The following is a 21,547-nucleotide window of genomic DNA, read 5'->3' as shown; positions in this document are numbered from 1 at the left end:
CATGTCAGTGGGATAATTACGGAAGCTAAATTAGGAGAAAGTTTCCTTTCAGGGGGCTTTCAGTATTTTTGGGTTTTTTTGAGGGATAGGAGAGCTGTGAACTGTTTCCCTACAACGAAATCGAGGAAAGTTGTTTCCTATTGAAAAAACAGGTGGAACCCCCCACTCTGTTCTCTAGACCCTGAACACTGGAGCATCTTTGGAAACCAGGAGCTGCTGAACTGCGAACGCGAACTGAGATGGAAACGATGGAGAGTGCGGAGGAGAGGAGCGAAGGGGCAGTTGTCTTCCTTCTCACTGATGCCCATGGGACGTGTTTGAGGGGACCAGTTCCACAAGAATCCAGGTTCCTCCAAGACCCAATGTGCTGCTCAGCTGGTGGATTCCCCAGGGGAAGACTGAGGAGGAGGAAGGAGCAGCTCTGAGTGCTCCGAGTGGATTTGCCATTTCATTGTTAATGTTTTTCATTGTAAACGTTTGCACAATACTGCGGATGACAGCTGAAAGGGAAGAAAGTCAGGAATCACAATGAAAGGCTTTTGGAAATGCCCCTGAAGGAGAAGTTGGGAATGATTTTCTGGGATAGAAGCAGTCTGGAAATTTCCTTTGTGAAAGGGAGTTTCAACACCTTAATCCCGGATTTCTGTTTTGGGCAGCCCCCACCTGCCCCCGGCACACCGAGAGCTCAAAGCACAGTCAGCACTTCCACGATACCGATTCCCATTTTACATTTAGAGCTGTTCTCGCACCATCTACTTCAGGCTCTCCGATTTATGTGTCAACTCTTCAGTTTACAGGGAATTGAGGCTTCTCATTCTCATCCTTTCAATGACACCAAACACGGGTGCTGCAAACGGACTCGGTCGGTGAGCCCTGACCCCCCCTCCCTATCGCAGATGCCCGTTCCCTTGGGAGCCAACCTGGCAGCTCCGGCATCTGCGGCCGCGCCGCGCTCCGCACCGCCAAGGCCACCCGCCTGCCCTTTGCCGAGCGTGGTCCTTGGAGGACGGGCTTTCCTCGGCACCGAGATTCCCTCCAGGCGCAGGCACGCGGTGCGTGAAGCAGAAAGGGATCTGGCTCTTCAAATACTCCAGCTGCTTTTATAAAAAATGATTTGCTGGTGTTTAAGCACCAGACAGGCATGAATGTGAAATACAAAACCTCTCAGCTTCCAGGTGGACTCTGCCCTTCATCCTGTTGCGTGGAGACCAAAAAAACTCTTCAATTTTGTTTTGCTCACATCTTGCCATCTGATCTTCCTGAAAAATCGCTGCCCAGTGCCCAGAGCAATTCTGAGGGGCTTTTTGGGCAAAACCAGCAATGCTCCGTGCGCGTTCAGAAGCTGAGATTACTGCTACAGCTCGAGTTCAGTGTCCTGGAGACGACCGGGAGGTTATCTCAGGTTGCAAAGTGCCGTCTTCCCGTAGATCTGCTGGAGCGAAGCTCAAATTTTCTGCGCTTGATTTTCTGGGTCGTGGGGGAAGTGAGGTGAACGGCTGCCTCGGGACTGTCTGAATTATGCCGGAGGCACCGAGGAGGAGGCAGCCACACGCCGGGCCTTGGAGAACAGCAGAACCTCATTCTTGCTGTTGCGATGCACTTGAGTGTTCAGGCATGTTTTCTATTCGAGTGGCTTGCCTGATAAAGCTCATCATTCCGAAGGAAGATCCCTTTTTATCGTAGCATCCTAAATTCCTCCCATCCCCTGGGCCAAGAACCCCCCGGGGCAGTGGCGTGCTGGACTTGGAAGAAGATTCCCACCGCAGCCCACCCTCCCTGGTGTGAATTATTTTTATTATTGCAGTTGTAAGGGTTTTTTTTTTAAAAAAAAGGAAAATTTGTACTCAGTCCTTTCAAATGTGGTTCAGTAAGAGAAAACAAGGATGAGAATCGCGGGGTGTTCAGTGCCTTCCTTGGCCATTTATGTGGCATGTTTTCCCTACGCGTGCCGTTCTCGCTCGTAATTGGCTTTTTGTCTTCTCTAATTCCAGAAGTGGGATTGACAGAGGGGAGAACTTTGCAAAATTTCAAATAAATAAAAAAAAGGCTACAAAAAGGGCAGAATTATAGCCCATTTGGGAGAAGGGGAGAGAGATCTTTCCATCCTTTCTGCTTGTGCAATATCTAGAGCCAGAGGTTCCTAACGTAGGAATGAGTTTATAGATATATAGATATTTAGATATAGATATTTATAGATATTCCTACGCGGTATCTAATAACACACAGGACCCTCTGCTCTGGCTCTGGGTCTCTTAGTCACAACCTGGTAACATACGGTGCTTGGTGGCACGGAGCCTGAGCCCGGGGTCAATGTTTTCCCAGCTTGGCAACCAGACCTGGCTGTGCCTGGCATTTCTGCCTTGTGCGGAATTCCACAATTGGAGTTTAATTTTGTTTTGAATGAAAACAGTGTCCAGATTGCCTGTGGAGTCAGGCTTCTTGAAGGGGGGCAGTTGGTAAAACAAAATGGTTTCTTTTGACTTGGAGAGATTTTTAAGGAAAAATTCACATTTTGTGTAATACAAAAATATTCCCAAGTGAAAAATATACGGTTTCTACTCTGAAGTTTTTTCTTCCTGAGTTATTCCTTTTCCCTGGAATGATCAGACATGATGCTTTCTAACAGGGAACATAAACTGAAAGAAAGTTTCCAATCGATTTTGGAAATAGTAAATCTTCACAAGATCCTACTCAGCAGCAGTGGGCTGAGGTGGGGAGAAGGGAGGGAGAAGCCGACGTACGGATCAGAACTGGGACTTTGTGTTGTACAGTTGGAAAAATTATCCTGGAAAAAGTATCCAGGTACTTGCACTGGCTTGAGGCACTCTGAGACCTAAAGACGACAACGTTGTGTCCAGGCATCTGGGGCTTACCAGATGGGATTCACTTCCATCATCTTGTGGAGGCAGCAGTGAAATAAGATGCGCTTGGTTACCTGTCTAACAAAAAAAGTCACTTGGGTGACTGCTCAACGTTCCATCCCTGCCTCCAGCACTGTTTCGACCCCGTTAATATAATTTTTATATTGCCTCGTTGCTTAAGAAAGACTTGAGAGCATTTCATGACCCCGGTGCAGTCAGGATCAGGTGTATTTTCATGCTTACATTTTGACATCAGTCATAACACACGTCCGTCCCCATCGAGTGCCATTCAAACCCCCAGGTTTTCAGACAGGCTTTCTTATTTTGAAAACAAGGCTAATTTTAATGCTGAATGTCACATCTGGAAAATATTTGCATATTTTTTTTATTCTCTTGACCAAAGAGCTGGATGGGAAGGGTTTCATCAGAGTGGCTCACATGTGTTCTTTTTTAATCTTTTTTAGGGATTCTGTTTTTTCCTCTGAGGCATCCAAACAGATCCTCCGAGTGATAGAAAAGTTAAGAAAAAAAATATTGAAAAGAACAAAAATACTGGAAGGGTGACATGTATACCCCCGGCCAGCTGTAGCACGCAGCTCTGTGACAAGAGCTTGGGTGGGTGAGCGATGCCTTCCCAAAATTGTCATTTTAGAGCAGGCAAAGAGCTGTGCCAGAGTCGGGAGCAAGCAACAGATTGTTGCAAGGGCCACATCTGAAGTTTGTAAATAATAAGATCTTCAGGAACCTAATGCCAACAGTAATAATTCTAACAGGAAAGTGGGAGAAGGACTAATTAAAAAAAACCAGAAATGCTTTCCTTGCAGCGCTGGCAACTCTACATCAGCAACACGGGCCGGAGGAGTAAAGCTGACCAGACACAAGTGACAGTAACCAATCTCCTCTCCAAGGGAGGTCAACCATTACAAGAAAATAGACAACACCAACCGCGACCAGGAAATAACTCTGTTGGCTTTAATATTTTCATGGATTATTTGCAATGTAGGTAAAGGAATTAGGTTTCCTTTTAAAAATAAAAAGTAACAGTTGGGTGTTACCACACCGGTGTACTTCAAGCCCTGTGAGACATCTTAACATCCTCCTTTCTTGTCTTTCTGCTTAAAGGCATGAAAACTGAGCCACCTATTTAGCAAAGTGCTTGGCATCACCAAGATGAGGGTACTGAGCTCCCTTACAGGCTCAGCTTTCGGTTCAGTCGGCCTGATTCTGATCCCAGCGGAACAACACGGACTATCCGTTGCGGACAGAGACCGAGCCCGTGCATGCGTGAGAGAACAGAATCAAACCCACCAAAGCTACTTTTGGCTCTTGCTTTCCAGCTGCCACCTGTACGCAACCCTGATTTTTCCATTTCCCCTCAGCTCAAAGAAAAGGAAAAAAAAAAAAGGAAATGAAAATGGAAAAGCCAGAAAACAATCCCCCCCCCCTCCCCAACAACCCATAGGGGTTAGATTCAAGGCTTTGATCCTCTATTTGCACAGAAAGGAAGACATAGAGCTGCCAGCTCCCGTCGCACAGGGCCAAGGGGGTGCTGCAAAGCATCGCCGGACAGACGGGATCGTTGGAACACGGATTGCATACCTGTTGCCCTCCTTCTGGAGGGGGACATGTGTACCACAGAATAACAGCTGCCGACCCCAGGAGTTCACAAAAGGGACCCGTGCCAGGACAGAACCCCGCGAGCCGCAGTCCAGCGAGCGCCTCGGACGGCTCGCGTAAAACTTGAGGTCAGCCTGAACTTCCGAGCATCTTCAAGACAGTTCCTGGATAACGGGGGACTTCCAAGCATTGGCTGGGACGGACAACTTTTTTTTTTTTTTTCTTTTGTCATTTATTTCCAAGAGGACAGTGAGGGAACAAGACGAGACTCTTGGTCAAGGAGCTGTAACGCAGGACACAGCTCGGACGGTAGAGCAGCAAAGCCAGGGCTTATACAGCGCAAGAGCATCTGTCCCCATCGTTACGCACGTGCTGCTCCAGGCATGCGGGGGCATTTTCTAGGAACTGGTGGTTTCTTCCGTCCTCCAAGCACAACAGAAGTTGGGGGCCTGCGGTGCAAAGGGTGCTCTTTGAAAAAGGAGGTATAAACTGTAACTGCATTTATTGGAACACGGGGTTGTTTCGTCAGGGGCTATGATGGAGGAAAGGAAGGGTTCAAGCTTTGAGGAGCAAATTCGGGTGAGAACAGGCACCTTGTCACTCTTTCGAACACTGTAAATAATAATAATTAAAAAAAAAGACCAAATGGGCCGCCCTCCCCTGTCCCTCCCTCCCCATCCCAAGGCTTGCCTTCACATCATGCTCTTCCTGTACTGAGACTGTGAGCTCTGTTTGGGTTTTGAGTCCGACTGCTGCAGTTCGAACTGTTTGTACAGGTCCCTCAACTCCTTGATCTCCTGCAGCACCCTCTTGGCTTGGCTCCAGGTGGAGGAAGCCTCCCCCAGCAGCCTCTCAGATTCCTGCAGGATCCTTTCAGAGTCCGACTTGGAAAATGATGAGGAAGAAGAGGTGGTGGTGGTGGTGGTGATGGTGCTGGTGTTGGAATCCTTGGTCTTTCTCTTGCCTTCCCCGTAGCCCTTCACCTCCGTCAGCAGTTCCTGAGTTTTTTCCAGTTTCAGTGCAACCAGTTCTTGTATCCGGGACAGCTGCTCCGGTTCTGCGGAGGCAAACTGAGCCTCCAGCCCCCTCCTCAGCACCGCCCGGTGCGTGGAAGAGTCCCTTCGAGACAGAATTTCTTCCATGGAGGCACATTTATTCTTTTCTGAGTGCGAGAGCTTTTTAGGGACCTGCGGCGTGTACATGGTCCCTTTGTCAAAGGAGTCATTGCGCTGCCCAGATCTGTCCCATGAGGTCACCTCCCGTCTCGGGAGGCTCCCTGTCCGGCCTTTCTCTGACGACTTGACGTTCTCTGAATCCGACCGGCGCCGTCCAGCAGTAAGATGTGCCACTGACTTATCCAGATCCACCCGGAAACTCTCTTCGCAGGTGCTGTGATCCTCTGGAGAGGCGTCTTCCTCTTGGATCAGGTCGAGTGTCAGCATGCCATCAGAGGTTGAGGTAGATGCCTCAAGAAACAGGTAAAGAAGAGCCATATTGTCACAGGAACAGAATCATAGAATCACAGAATCCTGGAATAGTTTGGGTTGGAAGGGACCTCAAAGATCAGCCAGTTCCACCCCCCCTGCCATGGGCAGGGACACCCTCCACTACACCAGGTTGCTCCAAGCCCCATCCAACCTGGCCTGGAACACTGCCAGGGATGGGGCAGCCACAGCTTCTCTGGGCAATCTGTTCCAGTGCCTCACCACCCTCAGAGGGAAGAATTTCTTTCTTATATCTCATCTAAATCTCCCCTCTTCCAGTTTAAAGCCATTGCCCCTTGTCCCATCACCACATACCCTTGTACAAAGTCCCTCTCCAGCTTTCCTGTAGGCCACCTTCAGATACTGGAAGACTGCTATAAGATCACCCTGGAGAGGCATGGCTGCACGCTACTTCTCAGTGTCTCTCAGACACTCTTATACCTGCGCTGGGATGCAAAGACGGACCAGGAACACCAGCAAGTGTGACCTAGTGACAGAGCCGCAGATACACTGGGCTCATGGTTCCAGCTGAGATGCAGATCAGCTGAACGGCCTTGGACGAGCCGCCTGCACTAACCCGGGACTGCGTTCCCTGGCTGTGTGGCTATTCTCCCTCAGCAACCTGAAGGAGCATTTCATTCCCAGCATCAGGAAAATGGATGTCAGTGATGGCAAGCTACCACTTTGCGAAAGAGTTTGCACAATGCCATGGTCTACAAGACCCGATGACCCAGGACAGCCCTGAGCCTTATGACAATTTTCAGTTCAGGCCAGAGCTCAAACACCAGGTCCTCTGGAATTTACTTATAAATGAAGGGAATTTTACCTAAACTGGTGTCTGGAATTTTTTATACGTACCACAGCCATCAGATGTCCCCGCGTTGGAGGGCGTCGGGAGTGCTGTATTTTCGCTCTGTCGCGTGTTGGGTGGGCGAGGTAGCTGTCCTCTTCGACAGTAACCTAAAGGGCGACAAAGGCTAGCGAATGTCTGGGAGCACAGGAAATACGAGCCATTCCTAGATTCTGTAGCTGTCATCAACCAGATGCACTGTGGCAGATCATTTATTCCTCCAGGATTCCCTTTCTCTTGTGACCTGGCCACATAGAATCACAGAACGGGTTGGAAGGGACCTCAAAGACCATCCAGTTCCAAACCTCCTGCCACGGGCAGGGACACCCTCCACTGCACCAGGCTGCTCCAAGCCCCATCCAACCTGGCCTGGAACACTTCCAGGGATGGGGCATCCACAGCTTCTCTGGGCAACCTGTCCCAGTGCCTCAGCACCCTCAGAGGGAAAAATTTCTTCCTTAGATCCCATCGAAATCTCCCCTCTTCCAGTTTAAAGCCATTGCCCCGTGTCCTGTCACTACACACCCTTGTAAAAAGGTACTTCAAAGGTACTTCAAGCTCCTTTGCAAACACGAGCACACTGCATGATCACCCAGGAGCAGCAGATGGGAGGAAAGACTCCCCAAAGCCCTGGGAAACCATCCCAAACGTAGTCCCACTGTCCCGAGGCAAGGCTGGGCTCCGAAGTGAGGGCATCTCACCGGGGTGGGTGGGACCAAGCCTTGGCAGCTGCCCCTGGCCATGGCTTTGCAATCAGGGCTGCTGGGAGGATCAGACTACCCCAGACCTTCGGAAAAGCCCACCCTGTAGTGTTGGTGGCTGCATTTGAGTGAAATCCATAAAACCCCAACGGCTTTGCACTCCTTCTAAATAGGAAACGGAGCGGGCAGGAGGGGCTGCTGTCCCCAGCAGTCTAAAATCTTCACCTAGGATTAAAGTGGAGAGGATGGAGCCCCGGTCCAGCCCTCAGCATCCCGCTCACCTCGTCTAAGATGCGGTTTTTAGCACGTGTGATTGCAGAGTTGAGGGCATTAATCCAGGACTCTTTCTCTTCTGGACTCACAGCCAGGAAGATCAGATTTGGTGCCTACAAAAGAGGGAATTCAGGTCAGTGCCAGTGACTAAACTCATACAGAGATGCTTTCACGCTGTCCCTGCCCACAGAAGAGCTACACAGCCCGTACATCTGTCTCGCCTTGGTGGGAAAACGCAAAGCAGCCCCGATCCTGCCGTCCTGCAGAACGGCACTGCCGTGCCGCACGCGGCACCTGCCCTTGCCGCTTCTTGGCAGCCCCTTGCGAAGCAAACCACGACCGCTCACAGCACCCAGCTTTCCAAACCAAAGCTCTGTGCCGTATTTACTCCCTCGTGGCTGCAGTTCCTCCTTCCCCCTCTTTGTCTTCCCACACACCATCCTAGATTTTGCCCTCATCCAACGATGACACAGCCTCTCGGTGCATCTGCTGCTCACGTGCAATTTATCTGGTGCCACCTCAAGATTTGGAGAGTCTGTTGGACACGCTGCTACAGCAGGTACCCACAGAAGGAGACGGATTTTCCATACTTTGATATATGTCAGATGCACGCTGAGGACAGAGCAGTTCTGAAAATATGACCTGTACAGGGGATCCAGGATCTTTAGGGTTTTTTTTAAGTTAGATACTCAGCAGAAATGAGTTTGAGCCTCCACAGAGTTCTGTTCGATTGCTCAGGGCGCTTGGGGACAGCGCAGCCGCTTCCCATTTTCCCCTTCTCTTCCCATTCCACATGTCGCAGCGTTACACAATCCTGATGGAAGCGTGGGGCGGGCACGCTTGGGCTACAGAAACAAGTCGGAATGGAGAGTGCAAACCCAGCTCACGTGCCTGGCTGTGGGTGGGCGCATTTGTGCCAGGGACAGCTCCCAGTTAGAGACCGGCTCTCTTTCTGCAGTGGCAACCGAGACCTCGTGGAAGGTCCTGCTCTTAGGTAGCCGTGCCCTTTAGCGTTCCTCTGGGCAGACAGTACTCCTGGGACAGATTCCTGTGCAGCTCTTTGGATGCTGCCCAAATCTGGGCAGCAAAGCCACGGATGATCAGCATCCTTCCCTCCCTCCTGCTGCGAATAAACCAGTGCCATCAGCTGAACCACAGCTGCCAGGCGTGGCGGCTGGAAAACGCCTTTGTCCTTGCTCCTGGCAAACGTTCCCATCCCTCCCTTTCCCAAAGTCAGGGCACCCTCAGGTAAACGGATCCGGAGCTAAGTGCTCCGTCATATTTACTTGGTATTCCAGAGGCTCGAGCCCTCTCCCAGCAGAAATACTGCTTCTCCCTCCACCCCTCACTGTTGCTGTTGGTCCTGATGCGCTAAATGGACATTTTTATGTTTAAAACTCCGAGACACAATCTGGACCCGTGCACGACTCAGCCTGCCCAGTTTCACCCCCAATTACTACGTCAAGCAGCTTCCTCGGGCCGACCACGCGCTCGGAGCAAAGCGTACCGTGTTTCCAGGCTGTCTGGAGTGGGCGAGGGTGAATTTGCTGTGGTTCTTTTTGCTTCTGCTTTTGGACTTCCTGAGCTCTTCGCATTTCTCGTAATCACTCAGGTCAAACATTTCCTGTATGTTTTTTTCATCTTTTACCTGCAAAAAAAAAAAACCACCCAAAAATAAAATGACAGCCTTGCAGATGTCGGACGGAGAGGCAGTACCGGGGCTCCTGCTCCAGACCAGGAGTGTTGCTGGTGCTCTCCGTGGTCACTGAAACATTGGGCAAGAGTCTTCCACCTTCAGACACAAATGCAGTAATAAATTAGCTGAGGAGCACTACACTTGGGTTTTTGGGGGAGAAGCAGAGATTTTCAAAAGGATAGTTTTGACTTGAGTCTCTTCTGGAATGAGGGGGGACATATTTAGAAGGATAATTTGAAAATCACAGTCTCCTGGGTTAATTCCTGCTTTGCTATGGATTCCTTCAGGACTTAACTGCCTCTCCCACCCCCGAAATGATGGGGGCTGGGCTGAACTGACAGGCAGGTGTGATCAGACGCCGCGTTTATGCCTGTGGACCCCTAAACCGAACAGGATTTACTCCAGCAGCAATGCGAGGACCCTGTCTGCTTAGGAGGAGGTCCGTGCGGAGGCAGGAGATGCTGGGAGGAGGTGGACTTTCATCTGCTGACTAAGAGGGGCAATCGTCTTAGTGCTTGTTGCTTTTCTGCAGACAGCACAACAAAAGTTTGAGGGATAAAGATTAGCACTTCCTATTTTTACCCCGGTGGTATTACCGCAGCCTGTGCTGACAGCTGAGCTGGGGGGTGGATGGAGCACATCCAGTCCCAGATAACTGACACGATGCCTGTGCTGCTCTCCCCCGCTGCTGAGCCTTATCCCTTGGGAAGGGGCTTCGGGCAGAATTCATCCAGGCACCGGTGACTGCCCAGATCACGGGTTTTGTTTTGGCAGCTGCTCACCAGGCTCTCACTGCTGGGGAGGTGGCTGGGCCCCCCGAGACCTTCAGCAGCAGGGGAGATTCACAGAAGGCAGATTTCGATTAGATCTAAGGAAGAAATTTTTACAATGAGGGTGGGGAGGCACTAGACCAGGTTGCCCAGAGAAGCTGTGGCTGCCCCATCCCTGGCAGTGTTCCAGGCCAGGTTGGATGGGGCTTGGAGCAGCCTGGTGTAGTGGAGGGTGTCCCTGCCCATGGCAGGGGGGTTGGAACTGGATGGTCTTGAAGGTCCCTTCCAACCCAGACCGTTCCAGGATTCTATGATTCTGTAAGAAAGGAGTGCAGGGCTTGGCCTTCACTGGCAGAAGCACTTGGTTGTCCTTTAGAGAGTCATTGAGTGGCCACTTTGCAGTTTTTACAAGATCTCACTTTTCCCAGGTCTATTCCCAACGCTTTTTTGTCTGAGCCATAGTGCTGGACTAGCCATATCCAGGCACCCGGCTACAGACAATTATTGCAGAGGCTTAAATGACAGAGGTGACTCGCTCAGGGTCTCGAAGGCTGTGGCTGAGCAGGGGGAAGCCAGGATTCTTGATACTGTCCCGTGGGAGATGGACCCCTGACTTGGAGCAAAGGAGAGAACGCACAGCCTGTCTTCTGCCTGGTCCCCTTCGGTGTGGCATGGCCATCCTTCTCATCACTACCTGTAATGTCCCCTGCAGCAGGGCAGCTCTGCCCTTTCCATGGTAACCACGAGGAATGTAGGTAACTGGGATGGGAGAGAACTCGGGTTCGCACATCCGCTAAGGACAGACCTGTAACAGGCTCAAATCCACGTCAATCTGCTCAGTCCGACTGCGGCGGGGCCGCGGCAGGCTGGGATCCGCAGTGGGGTTTGAGCAACTCAGGTGCCGGAAAGGCAGACGGTGATGAGGTCTTAGCTCTTGGATTTCTTGAGAGGACTCCACTCCGTGTAATATGTTTCTGCCCTAGTTTTGGGAAGCACTGAAGGAATTCCCCGTGATTTTTTCAATAGATTTTAAACAAAGAGGCTGACTGAAACGCTGTAACTGGCTTTTTAACCCCAGACACAGATAAACTGACCATCTGGCCTTGCATAATGACTGCAGTTCCCCTTCTCTCCTTTTTCCTTCTATCCCCCGAGGTTGTCTCAGGAACTGGGAGGCAGACACTGCACACAGCTACTCCTGAAGCCCCAGAAGCTATTGCTTATTTCTGCTCGTAACAACAGCCACCGTGTAGGGGCTATTATCAACAGATAATGTCGATCTATATATCCTCCCCGTGCGTTTCTAATCGGCTTTTATCTCTTCCCAGTACCATCCTACAATCCACCTCTTTCGAAGAATCTTGGCTGGATTCAGCCCTATTCGTTTGCAGCAGGAAAAGCTGATCCCCCCTGAGCCCCCAGCTGTGACACAGCGGCTGAGGCACAGGTCCTTGCTCCAGATGTTTGCTCATGTAGGTCACTGGGACTTCCCCAGCCCTGCCCTCCTTTCCCAGGCACGCGGAGCCTGCGCTGTGAACCCGTGGGAGCTGGGACTTGGGATGTCTCGCCTGTAGGAACATCTACAGGAGGCTGCAGCAAGGACGGGTGTAATCAGTTCAGATAAACACCCCTGGGGTGTAGCAAGTCCTTTAAAAGAGCTGGGCTGACGAGAGCCAGGGCTCTCCCACCGCGCTCGGCTCCCCGCGGCACGCGGAGCAGACCCTGCCGCGCAGACGGCGCATCGCTTCCAGCAAAGCGCCGTGTGTGCGCGTAGATGAGTTACGTAACGCTTGAGAACTGAGGATAAACAACGTCTATTTGCATTAGCAGGATGATGTTGGGGCCCGTTTCTATGTTTTGGACAAAGGGGGCAGCTCTTGTCTCAGGAGGGGCTTTGCCGAGCGGTGTCCCCCCTCTCCCTCGCACTGAGACGTGCGAAGGCAGCAGCCGAGCAAAATAACGGAGCGCTCAGTGTGTAAACAGTGAAACGGGAGAGAAGGAAGGTGAAAGGCAAACTTCAAAAGTACCAGCCAGCTCTTTTGGCCTTTGTGGGAGGCTCCTGAGGCCAAAAAGAGGGAGAGGGTGGGCATGAGTTATGGAACAGAGCAACCTCAGAGGCGGGAGAGGGTGAGGATAGTCAGGCAGCCCATCCTCTGTTAAAAAAACCCACAAAAAAACAACAAAAAAGCAACCCCTAAAGACCCACAAAGCTGCTGGAACCACACGGTCAGCGAAGCCTAAATCCCAGTCACCTGCACCGCTGGGAGGTGGGGGACAAACCCGCAGGGTCTCCGTCCTCCTCCGACTGCCCGGCTTCGCACAGCTGCCCGTGCGCAGCTGGGGCTCTGCAGACGTCGGTATTTTTTGGATCCTTCTGGTTTCACTTCCCTTTCTTAAGGTCTCCCGCGCCGCAGTTTGAGGCTGGGAGGAATCGGGGACCACTGGGCTTAATGCGCCGGGGAGGGATCGGCCGGATGGTTGATTCTGGCAAAACCATTCCCAGCTGGGAGGTGGCCAGCAGGTCTTTCCTTCCTCGCAGCTGCTGAGTGCCTGGCACGCAGCGAGCCGACGGGTCCCAGAGCCTCGTGGGCAGGTGGGTCCCGCGCTCCTTGCCCTGCAGGGAAGCTCTGGATTGAAAGGATTAAGGAAAATAAATCCCAGCAATTGCTGCCGTGGCTGTCTGCTGGCTCTGCTATCCATATCGTACCTGCTCTAGGCAGACAAAACCATTTCTTGTCCTGTGACTCCTCCCCACGCTCCCAGAAACGCTTCCAGACAGTAGGCCAGGCAAGGGAAGGGAAACTGAGGCACGGAGAACGAAGGTGAGGTGTCCCCCATCACCCAAGACACAGCCTGGTCCCTACGGCAGAGCATGTTTGCTCCTGGAGCCATTAGACCAGACAGTCCCCGTGCCCCCAACGGCAGCTGCTGCTGCAGCCACCGGCTAATCTGGGCCCGCGGTCGGCGGCGAGATGTGACATTGCTCCGGTGGAAGGAGGGCAGCCGCATTCCGCACGCCTCTCGCCCCCGCAGCTGCTGCCCCGGCAGGGTCAGCCCGAAGGGAACCAGCCACGACGGCGCTCCCCGTGCCTGCGGGACGTGGCCATCCCAAGGGCACGTGGTGGGTCAGGACGTCAGCCGTGGTACCCCAAGTACCTTCTCACGAGGGCTTGTCAGGCTTATTTCTAGCTTTGCAGCTACTCATAGAATCATGGAATCATGGAATCATGGGAACATAGAATCATGGAATCATAGAATCATGGAATGGTTTGGGTTGGAAGGGACCTCAAAGATCAGCCAGTTCCAACCCCCTGCCATGAGCAGGGACACCCTCCACTACACCAGGTTGCTCAAAGCCTCATCCAACCTGGCCTTGAACACTTCCAGGGATGCTTCCAAGGGTCTATTTTTTCCTGCACGGATGCTCCTTCACAGCATTCTGGTGATGGGAGGATCCCTGATGTGGTTTACACCAACTGCCCGTTGGGTGTCTTGTTGACGGAGAGTTAAAATTTCCTCCCTCATCGAGTCGTCGCCTGCAGGAGCTTTGAACCTCCCCGGTTCAGATCGGGGCTGTGCTCTGGGGCCAAACCAGGCGCAAGGCGGAAGGGCAGTCGCCGTCACCAGGCGAAGTTCTGTGGTTTTCCTGCATTTGTTTGGTGGAGATTTGCCTGAGCGGTTCCCTGTTGAGATGTGACACGCTCCAAGCAGATGCGGAAGGGGCAGAAAATCACAAGACACCGAGAGTGACATATCCACGAGACACTCAAGAGGTCACAACGCCGCTCAGGGTGCAACAAGAAACCCACAGATTCTCAGTAAACATCTAAACACAGGGGCAGCATCAGCCGGCGTGTTCCCCTCTTGAGCTGAGATGAAAGTTTCACTTCCTCAAGCCGAGCAGTTCTACCACCCAGCAAGGGACGGACATTTCGGCAGAGCTGAGCTAAATTCAGGCTGCCACTGAGACACGGATCCACGTGTGTCCAACACCGGCTCCGGCCGTGCTGGGATGCAGCAGGGGACTGGCAGGTGACGGGGGAGACCTGAGTTTCGTGTCCTGTCCTGGCTCCTTGTTCTCCTCAGCTCCCCGGCTGCACCAGGGAGGTAACGGTGCAGTTCTGGTCCACAAGGGAACTTGGAGAAGGAATAGAGGGAGCACTGGGAGAGCTTCAGGTATTACAGTAACAGAGACCTGCGAAATGCTGTGGACAGGGATAGAATCATAGAATCATAGAATGGTCAGGGCTGGAAGGGACCTTCAAAGGTCATCTACTCCAACCCCCCTGCAAGGAACAGGGCTATCTCCAACTAGATCAGGTTGCTCAGGGCCTCGTCCAACCTGGCCTTGAATGTCTCCAGGGATGGAGCATCCACCACCTCTCTGGGCAACCTGTTCCAGTGTTCTACAACTCTCATGGTAAAAAATTTTTCCTAATATTCAACCTGAATCTACCTCCCTCTATTTTAAAACCATTACCCCTTGTCCTATCACAACTGGCCCTCCTGAACAGCCTCTCCCCATCTTTCTTGTAGGCCCCCTCGAGGTACTGGAAGACCAGATAAACCAGCCCATGTGCAGCGGGACACTGCAGATGCTGCACTTCTTCCTGCTTCAGGACCAGCTAAAGTGCACGTGTGGAGAGAACAGGGATACGGATTCCGGCGTGTTTGCGCAGTCACCGGCACAGCAGGACCCTGGTTTCGGCCAGAGCCTCTGGACCTCAGCGGAACGGAAATGGCAGTGCTCCCAGAGATTGCCTCCCGTCGCACACCTGCATCCGCGGTGGGAAGCTGCACCACGAACTCGGCAGCTCAAGGGCATGAGCTGCGTCTGGATCGCTGCCCCGAGCTGCCGATGGGATGGCGGCAGGACCTTCTATCTACTCCAGTCCCTCGCCACAACGAGCCATCAGCCGAGGCTACCAGAGACACAGGTCTCGCAGAACCCATGGCACAGCTCCAGTTAACACCTCGTACGTGTCGAACACAACGGACACCAACATATTTTCTCGCCTACCAACCGCAGAGACGACAGAGAGGCACAAACCGTGGCCGCCCCGCGCGCGCGGAGGCATTCACCGCGGCACGAAGCGCCGTCGCGGCACCGAGCGCGTCAACGGCACCGGCGCAGAAACACCAGAAACACGCATGAACCACGCGTGGGAACTCCAGGCACTGCTTCGGATGCACACACACACATCCCCCCGACCCTTCCAGGCAGAGAGGGAGCGGGGCCATGTTTGACGGTGATGGGGAGGAAGAACAAACTACTTTTCAAGTGCTCTTGTGCTAATTGAGGCGACGCTCGTGGTGGCAAACAAGAAAAGGCTTAAGGAAGCCCCGAGAAGTGTTTCCATGTTGCCATCTCGTCGTCACAGAGCCCGGTCGTGCTGTCTGGATGCAGCCCTGGGCTTCCCGGCAGGAAGGGGCAGGAGCCTGGCTGTGTCTGCGCACGTCCGACAGCTATTCCGACGGCTATTCCGACAGCTATTCCCCCGTGCAAAGCAATAACAAAGCTGTGCTAGAAACAAGAGAACAATTCCCAGAAATTTGCAGGGGGAGGAAGGGAACCGGCGCGGAGGGGAGCAAGGGGAAGGAACGCCAAAACGATACCAGGAAGGTCTTCTGCTCCGCTCACTGCAGCACATCTCGGCTGCGTGTTCCTGCCCTGACCGCTTGTCCTGGCTGAGGACCAAGTGCTGAATAATGAAGGTTTTTTTTTTTTCCAGAAGTTGGCAGAGTTCGGCGGGCAGTGGGGGTGCGGATCTCTGTGCCGGCTCGGAGCCGCCGGCTGAGCGCGGGCTGGACACCGCGGCTGCCAGTTGGTGCACGGTTGGGAGAGCAAAAGGTCGTAGGTGTTAGAGCAGGTTTCACAGCTTCCAAAGGTTCGTGCCCTGATAGAAGAACGTAACTCAAAATCCCTCTTTGCATTTTCCAGGTATATCAGCTGGTCGGAGAAAATAGATTTCCTCTCCTTCCAGACTTGGCTTCTGCCAGGGAGAAAGCCCAGGCGTCCGTCAGGCGTCCACATCTTCTCTCAACCAGAATAAATCAATCAGGGCTGGTTTCTAACCTGCAAGCCCAGGTCCTGGGTGAGCAACTGAAAAAGCACAGAGATTCCCGGCAGGAATCGATGTGGATATTGATGGGATTTTGGTCGGCTGGCTCTGCCTGTGGGAATTAGCCTTTTGGAACCTCTCCGTTCAGCCTCCAGACCGGTGCTCAGCTCCGAGAACTCTACTGCTCCACGTTGCCTTCGTGCAACATCATCACCGGCCCGGAGCTGACGTCTTTCCCAAAGGATCCCACAATTCCCCCTTCCCAGGCACCTTGTGCCTTAGAGACGTGAATATTATTAGCCCTGCTCTCCAGATGGAGAAATTCAGGCAAAAGTAAATAAATGTCTGGTTTGAATTCATTTAGTGAGTGCGTGGCAGAGCTGAGGACAGCATCCAGGAGTCCTGGGATTTAACCCTTTCTTCTGCAGCGCTCGGAGCTGCCGGGGAGAGGCCGGGAGTCCTGCTTCACCCGCTAAACAACCCGCCTGCTCTTCTAGAGCAGCCTCTGAGCTTGAGAGGAGCTGACAAGAAACCCCAAGGTTAATATGAGAGTTAACTCCAAATCCACGTTGCTCCGATGGCTTTGATGGAGCAAAAATAATTTATAGCAGAGGAGGACTTTGATCTTTTGCTGAAACAGACAGTTGAGTCTCCTCTCCCATCACCGCGGAAATGGGGCTGAGATTCAACCTGTCCAGGGGCCGCTTCCACTAGAGGTTTCCATTCCGGGTCTCCACTATTTAATTCTCTCTCCGGCTGCATCCAGCACCTGCCCCATCAGCCGCAGGGATTCGGAAGTGGAGAGGGATTTCTCCGGAGCATCGAAGAGCTTCTCACGCAACTCATCAGCACAACCCAGCAGTGGCTTCATTTTCTCCACCGGGCATAATCTGGTGTGCGAAAAAACAAAAGCGGCTCCGTCCTGTTCTGCTTGACAAATCCCAATTTATTAAGCCGTTTGCAGGAGCTGCAGGCACCTGCTGCCAGGAAAGTGGGTGCACAGAGGGAGCCTCGTGCTCCAGGATCTGAGACAAGCGTTGAGACCTCATCTCGGATCTCGCTGGCATGTCAAGGCCTGGCTTTGCTAAGGGACAACGGTCCGGTCAGCACCGGAAACCCGCGCCGTGCGTGAAAAGACCCGTCTGTCTTTGTGCAGAAAGCCCTGGAGCCGCAGGAGCGACGGGCAGCCACGCCGAACGCGCGCCCACGACCGTGCTCGCCCGGAGCGTGCCGCGCCACGTGCCAGCTGGCTGGAGCCACCTCGAATGCTGAGATTCCCGGAGATGCCGGACCCGGTGACACAGGATTCCTCATTCCCGAGCCACGTCGGTGCACGCACACGCAGCCAGACGTTACCTCTAACCACATTTCGACACAACTGCGGATTCTTCCATATAAAGACATCGGCAGCCACCACTGCCTGTTATTTATGGGTTTTCACGCACGTATTTGGACACGTGGAGCCACAGATGCCCTTCCACGTGCATCACTTGGGGTTTCCCCCGTAAAAAAATACACGCGTGTTCCCTGCCACAAAGGCTCCTTGTTGAGAACTGGCACCCACGTGGCCCCTCGGTCGGCCGTGTCCCTGCTCCGGGCTCGGGGCACGCAGGTGGTAGGGAGGCAGCTGGGCGTATTCGGGAGGAGGGCACGGACACAGACATCTTTTTCCTGCACCAGTGTTGATTCCCGTATGGATACGTTCTCTCCGGCGCAGGCTTTCCCGCTCCTTAGCCAAGGAGAGCCTTTTGCTGCCAGTTTATTCTCTAGGGTTCAAATGGTTTGGGTATCGGAGAGAGACGATCCCTCGTTAGGAGCGTGGGCATCACGGTTTATCTGTCACAGGTGCTTCCAGAGGCTGCTCGGGGCTTAGGAGCACTGGAGAGCTCTCTGGAAGTGCCCTTTTCTCCGTGCCCTTTCCTTCTCCCTGGCCAAGGCACTCTGTGTGGGCAGAACGTGTCTCGGGGGCGCAGGGGGGGCAGTCAGGGCTCCCGTCCCGCCTGCGGAGACACGATGGGGACAGTCCCTCTTCTGCCTTCGCTTCAGCAGGGCCGAATTTCTCCCCCTGCCCACCCACACGACTCCTTGCCCCACTGACTGGCGGCGAGACAGACCCCGAAAAGTTCCCGTGTCTGTCTCCAAGTCCCCCCAAACCCCCGGCACAACCTCCCCGCGCACTCGGCTGTGAATCTCGGCGTTATCCGGTCCCATCGCCGGTGCTGCGCCTTCACACCTGCACAAACCACCCGCCAACACCGTTAAGTGTCTCCAACCCACAGTGAATTTACCATCACGGAGCTGCCCAGTCTGGCTTATTCCCAATCCCTTCCCAGCAGTTCCAGCTGTGCTGGCACAGCCAACGCAGTCTGATCCCAGCAGGCAGCTCCCCTATCATTTGGACTTGGTCACAGTTGCTTCTTTTCCAGGTCCTGGCTCAAAAAATACGAGCTCCAGGTCCATCCCCGTTAACTGGGCTTAAGCATATGGTTCTGCTCAAGCACGTGCTTCAGTGCTGCCCTGAATCGGGGCCCCAGTGCAGAAAAGCAGTTGACCCAAACTGGTAGAACACAAGGCAGCAGGTAAAATCCTTCCAACCATGTCTGTCTGTCTGGCAGTTTCCAAACTCTGATCTGTGGCCTCAGAGGTACGAGAGCTGCTTGTAAGAGTCATGCAAGACAAGCCTGCGTGGCCGCTGGGAAATGTGGAAGGACCACAACTAAAAGGAGATTCGTGCCACGCGCTGGGCACCTCTCAAATCCATCCTTCCACCTGACTTTCTCCATCCATAAAGGTACCTATAGATCCATCACAGCTTTAGTGTCTCATTACCACCAGTGTTGTCCATAATCTTGCTCTTCGTGCCTCTGTACTCTCACCCCCCACCCTGCAGACAACATTTACTCCCCGTGCCCGTGCTGGAGCAGCCAAGAGATCAATGGGAACGAGCTGTGAAATGCCAACACGCAGCTGAGCGTGACCTGGGCCGTCACTCTGCTTTTAGGCTATTTCTGTGTTCTAATAACCCCTGAGCCACCCGCGCTTTGCCATGCCCCGGGATTCAATTAGCCTCTAAATCAAATTACACCCAGCGCTCTGGACCCTGTTATCTCTCCAGATCCTAAACGGATGAAGCTGAGCCAGGTAACCACGCAGCCGAGCACCAGCCCGCCCCGCAACGCCCGTCAGGGAATCATCTGGGGGAGGAAACCCACTGAGACGCAGACCCAGCTCCGTATTTTTACCCCAAACACCCCGTCCTAACACCAACCCGACTCCAAACAGCCCCCGCGCCTCTTCTCGTGGGCACATCTCCCGTTGGTGCCGGCGATGAGTTTTTAAGGGGTGATGGGAGGGAGGAGGGCTGTTGCCTGGGGATTTCTTCCTGATGAATTTATCGAGACAAAAAAAACCTAAACGGGGAGGCTGCGGAAGGAGAGCCGGATCCCAGGACAGCCGGATCGCAGCCTGCGACGCTCGGCCCGGTGGTCACATCCAATTAAGTCTCATGTGAACACTCCATCAAACCCCAAACCTCAGCCCGTGTCGAGCGGAGACGAGGGGGCACATTTTACAACAAGGTGCTGAATCCGTGGTTAAATTTCCCCCTCGTCCTCTTGCGGGGTGGTTCAGGGGGGTAAAAAAAAATACCAGAGAGAAAAGACCCATAAATGGCTCAATTCCTGTTCCCAAACAGAGCGGTGCAGCAGCCGGGAACGAGACCGCTGTCGGACTTAATGCCGGAAGACGGGCACAGAAGGAAGCCGCCGTTGCCGTTTCACCACGCCGGAAAGAAGGATGAAGGTTTTAACTCTCCCTAAGTGAATCCTTTCACGTGTCCAGCACTGGGAAAATGTCTCCCAGCTCAGAGCTGGCTGGGAGAGCCGCTGTCGGAGCCGACACACCGACCCAGGCCAGGCTTCCCCGGTACCGAGTTGGGCAGAGGAGAAGCCCCCGGAGAAACCTCCGATGGAGGGGCGATGGCTGGGCAGGGGCTGGGGAAGGGCTGGGGAAGGGCTGGGGCTGCTGGCGGGCGCTTTTCATATGCAAAAGGGAGGAAGAGGGGGATGGGAAAGGGAAATGAAAGCGATCCTACCTCCTTCTCCGAGATGTAAAGCTGATCGCCCTTCAAAACCACGTAACGGTTTTTCCAGATTTCCCTAAAAATGCCTTTCCCGCAGAATTTCCGCACCCAGCCGACCTTCTCCGGCTGCGCAGATTGCTGGTTCCCATCCTGCTGCCCCTGACACAAAGAGAGAGGGAAGAAAACGGGGGGGGGAAAAACCGTATTATTCTCGGGTTTACGCTCCTCTCCTCTCCCCCTCCCTCTTTGCCCAACTTTCGCCTCCCCCTCCCTCCGGCCCCTCTCTCCTCCGGCGCCGCGGCCGCTTCGCCTCCTTCCCCGGGCACCGATTTTCCGACGGGAAGCAACAATAACACGGAGGGGACGAGGCCGGAATCGCGGGCAGGGTTTGCGCTCCGTGCGTTATATAAGACGGGCTGCTATGTGTTCTGCTCGCCTCCCACGACGCGCGTTCGCCCGTGGAAAAAGGACCAGGAGAGTGTTGGGGAGAATTTAAACCAGCTGATGTTTTTTTATTTTTCTTTTCCCGGCAGTGAAAATTGCAATTTTTAAGCTTTTTAATGAACAATTCATCCACGAGGCGAAACCCACGCACGGGTTTTGGTTTAAGATTTCTCCGCAGACGGCGACGAGCTCTCCGAGCACGGCGGGCACACACGGAACGGCACGGAGCAGACGCGGAGCGACGGGCGGACGATGTCTCCGTGTTTTATCGTTTCCGTGCCATCAAAAATGAAAACTGCCTGCCCACAGCGCTCCGCACCCAACGGCCAACGGTATCTCCCGGCGAATTCGAGAGGAAGGAGAGGAGAGACGGGGGCTGGGGTCGGTTTTGTTTTGATCTGGTTGGGGTTTTTTTGGGGGTTGTGGTTTTTTAGGGGGGAGGGGAGCAGAGGCAAAACGAACAACTGGAAATCGAAAAGCAAGACCCCCCCCATCCTCCCCAAAACATCCGGGAGCCTCCCCCCCACCCCACCGCGCCCCAAAGAAGAACCGATTCGACTCACCCTTTTTGCAGAATTATTTTTTTTCATCCTTCCTTGGTGTGCGCTGCGCCGGACGGAGATTGGGGAAGGGGCGGGGGGAGAGATCGGAGAGGGGCTCCCGGCGGCCTCCTCTTGGGGGGAGCGTGGCTGGGAAAGAGCCCAGGCT

General features: G+C 53.5%; 1 protein-coding gene across 1 annotated transcript; it reads right to left on the bottom strand.

The window, feature by feature from the left end:
* Nucleotides 1-5,170: 5,170 nt before the first annotated feature.
* On the bottom strand, nt 5,171-21,429 carry PLEKHO1 (pleckstrin homology domain containing O1). The gene is made up of 6 exons (XM_086628411.1): nt 21,403-21,429; nt 20,408-20,554; nt 9,294-9,434; nt 7,795-7,899; nt 6,821-6,922; nt 5,171-5,944 (listed from the first exon to the last, which is right to left on the bottom strand). The coding sequence occupies exons 1-6, from the start codon at nt 21,427-21,429 to the stop codon at nt 5,171-5,173; spliced, it is 1,296 nt and encodes a 431-aa protein (XP_086484537.1).
* Nucleotides 21,430-21,547: the final 118 nt, after the last annotated feature.

The sequence above is a fragment of the Tauraco erythrolophus genome, chromosome 30 (genome assembly GCF_009769465.1).
Source record: "Tauraco erythrolophus isolate bTauEry1 chromosome 30, bTauEry1.pri, whole genome shotgun sequence".
Lineage (NCBI taxonomy): Eukaryota > Metazoa > Chordata > Aves > Musophagiformes > Musophagidae > Tauraco > Tauraco erythrolophus.
Note: the sequence above shows the minus strand (reverse complement) of the source record. Positions and strands in the feature narration are given on the sequence as shown.

Excerpts from the sequence above, each read along its gene's own strand:
- PLEKHO1 (XM_086628411.1), bottom strand. The coding sequence starts at position 21,429 with ATGAAAAAAAATAATTCTGCAAAAAGG. Across the intron at positions 9,435-20,407 it reads TTTACATCTCGGAGAAGGAG|GTAAAAGATGAAAAAAACAT; the intron begins GTAGGATCGCTT and ends TTTTTTTTGCAG. Across the intron at positions 7,900-9,293 it reads CCAGACAGCCTGGAAACACG|GCACCAAATCTGATCTTCCT; the intron begins GTACGCTTTGCT and ends CCTCTTTTGTAG.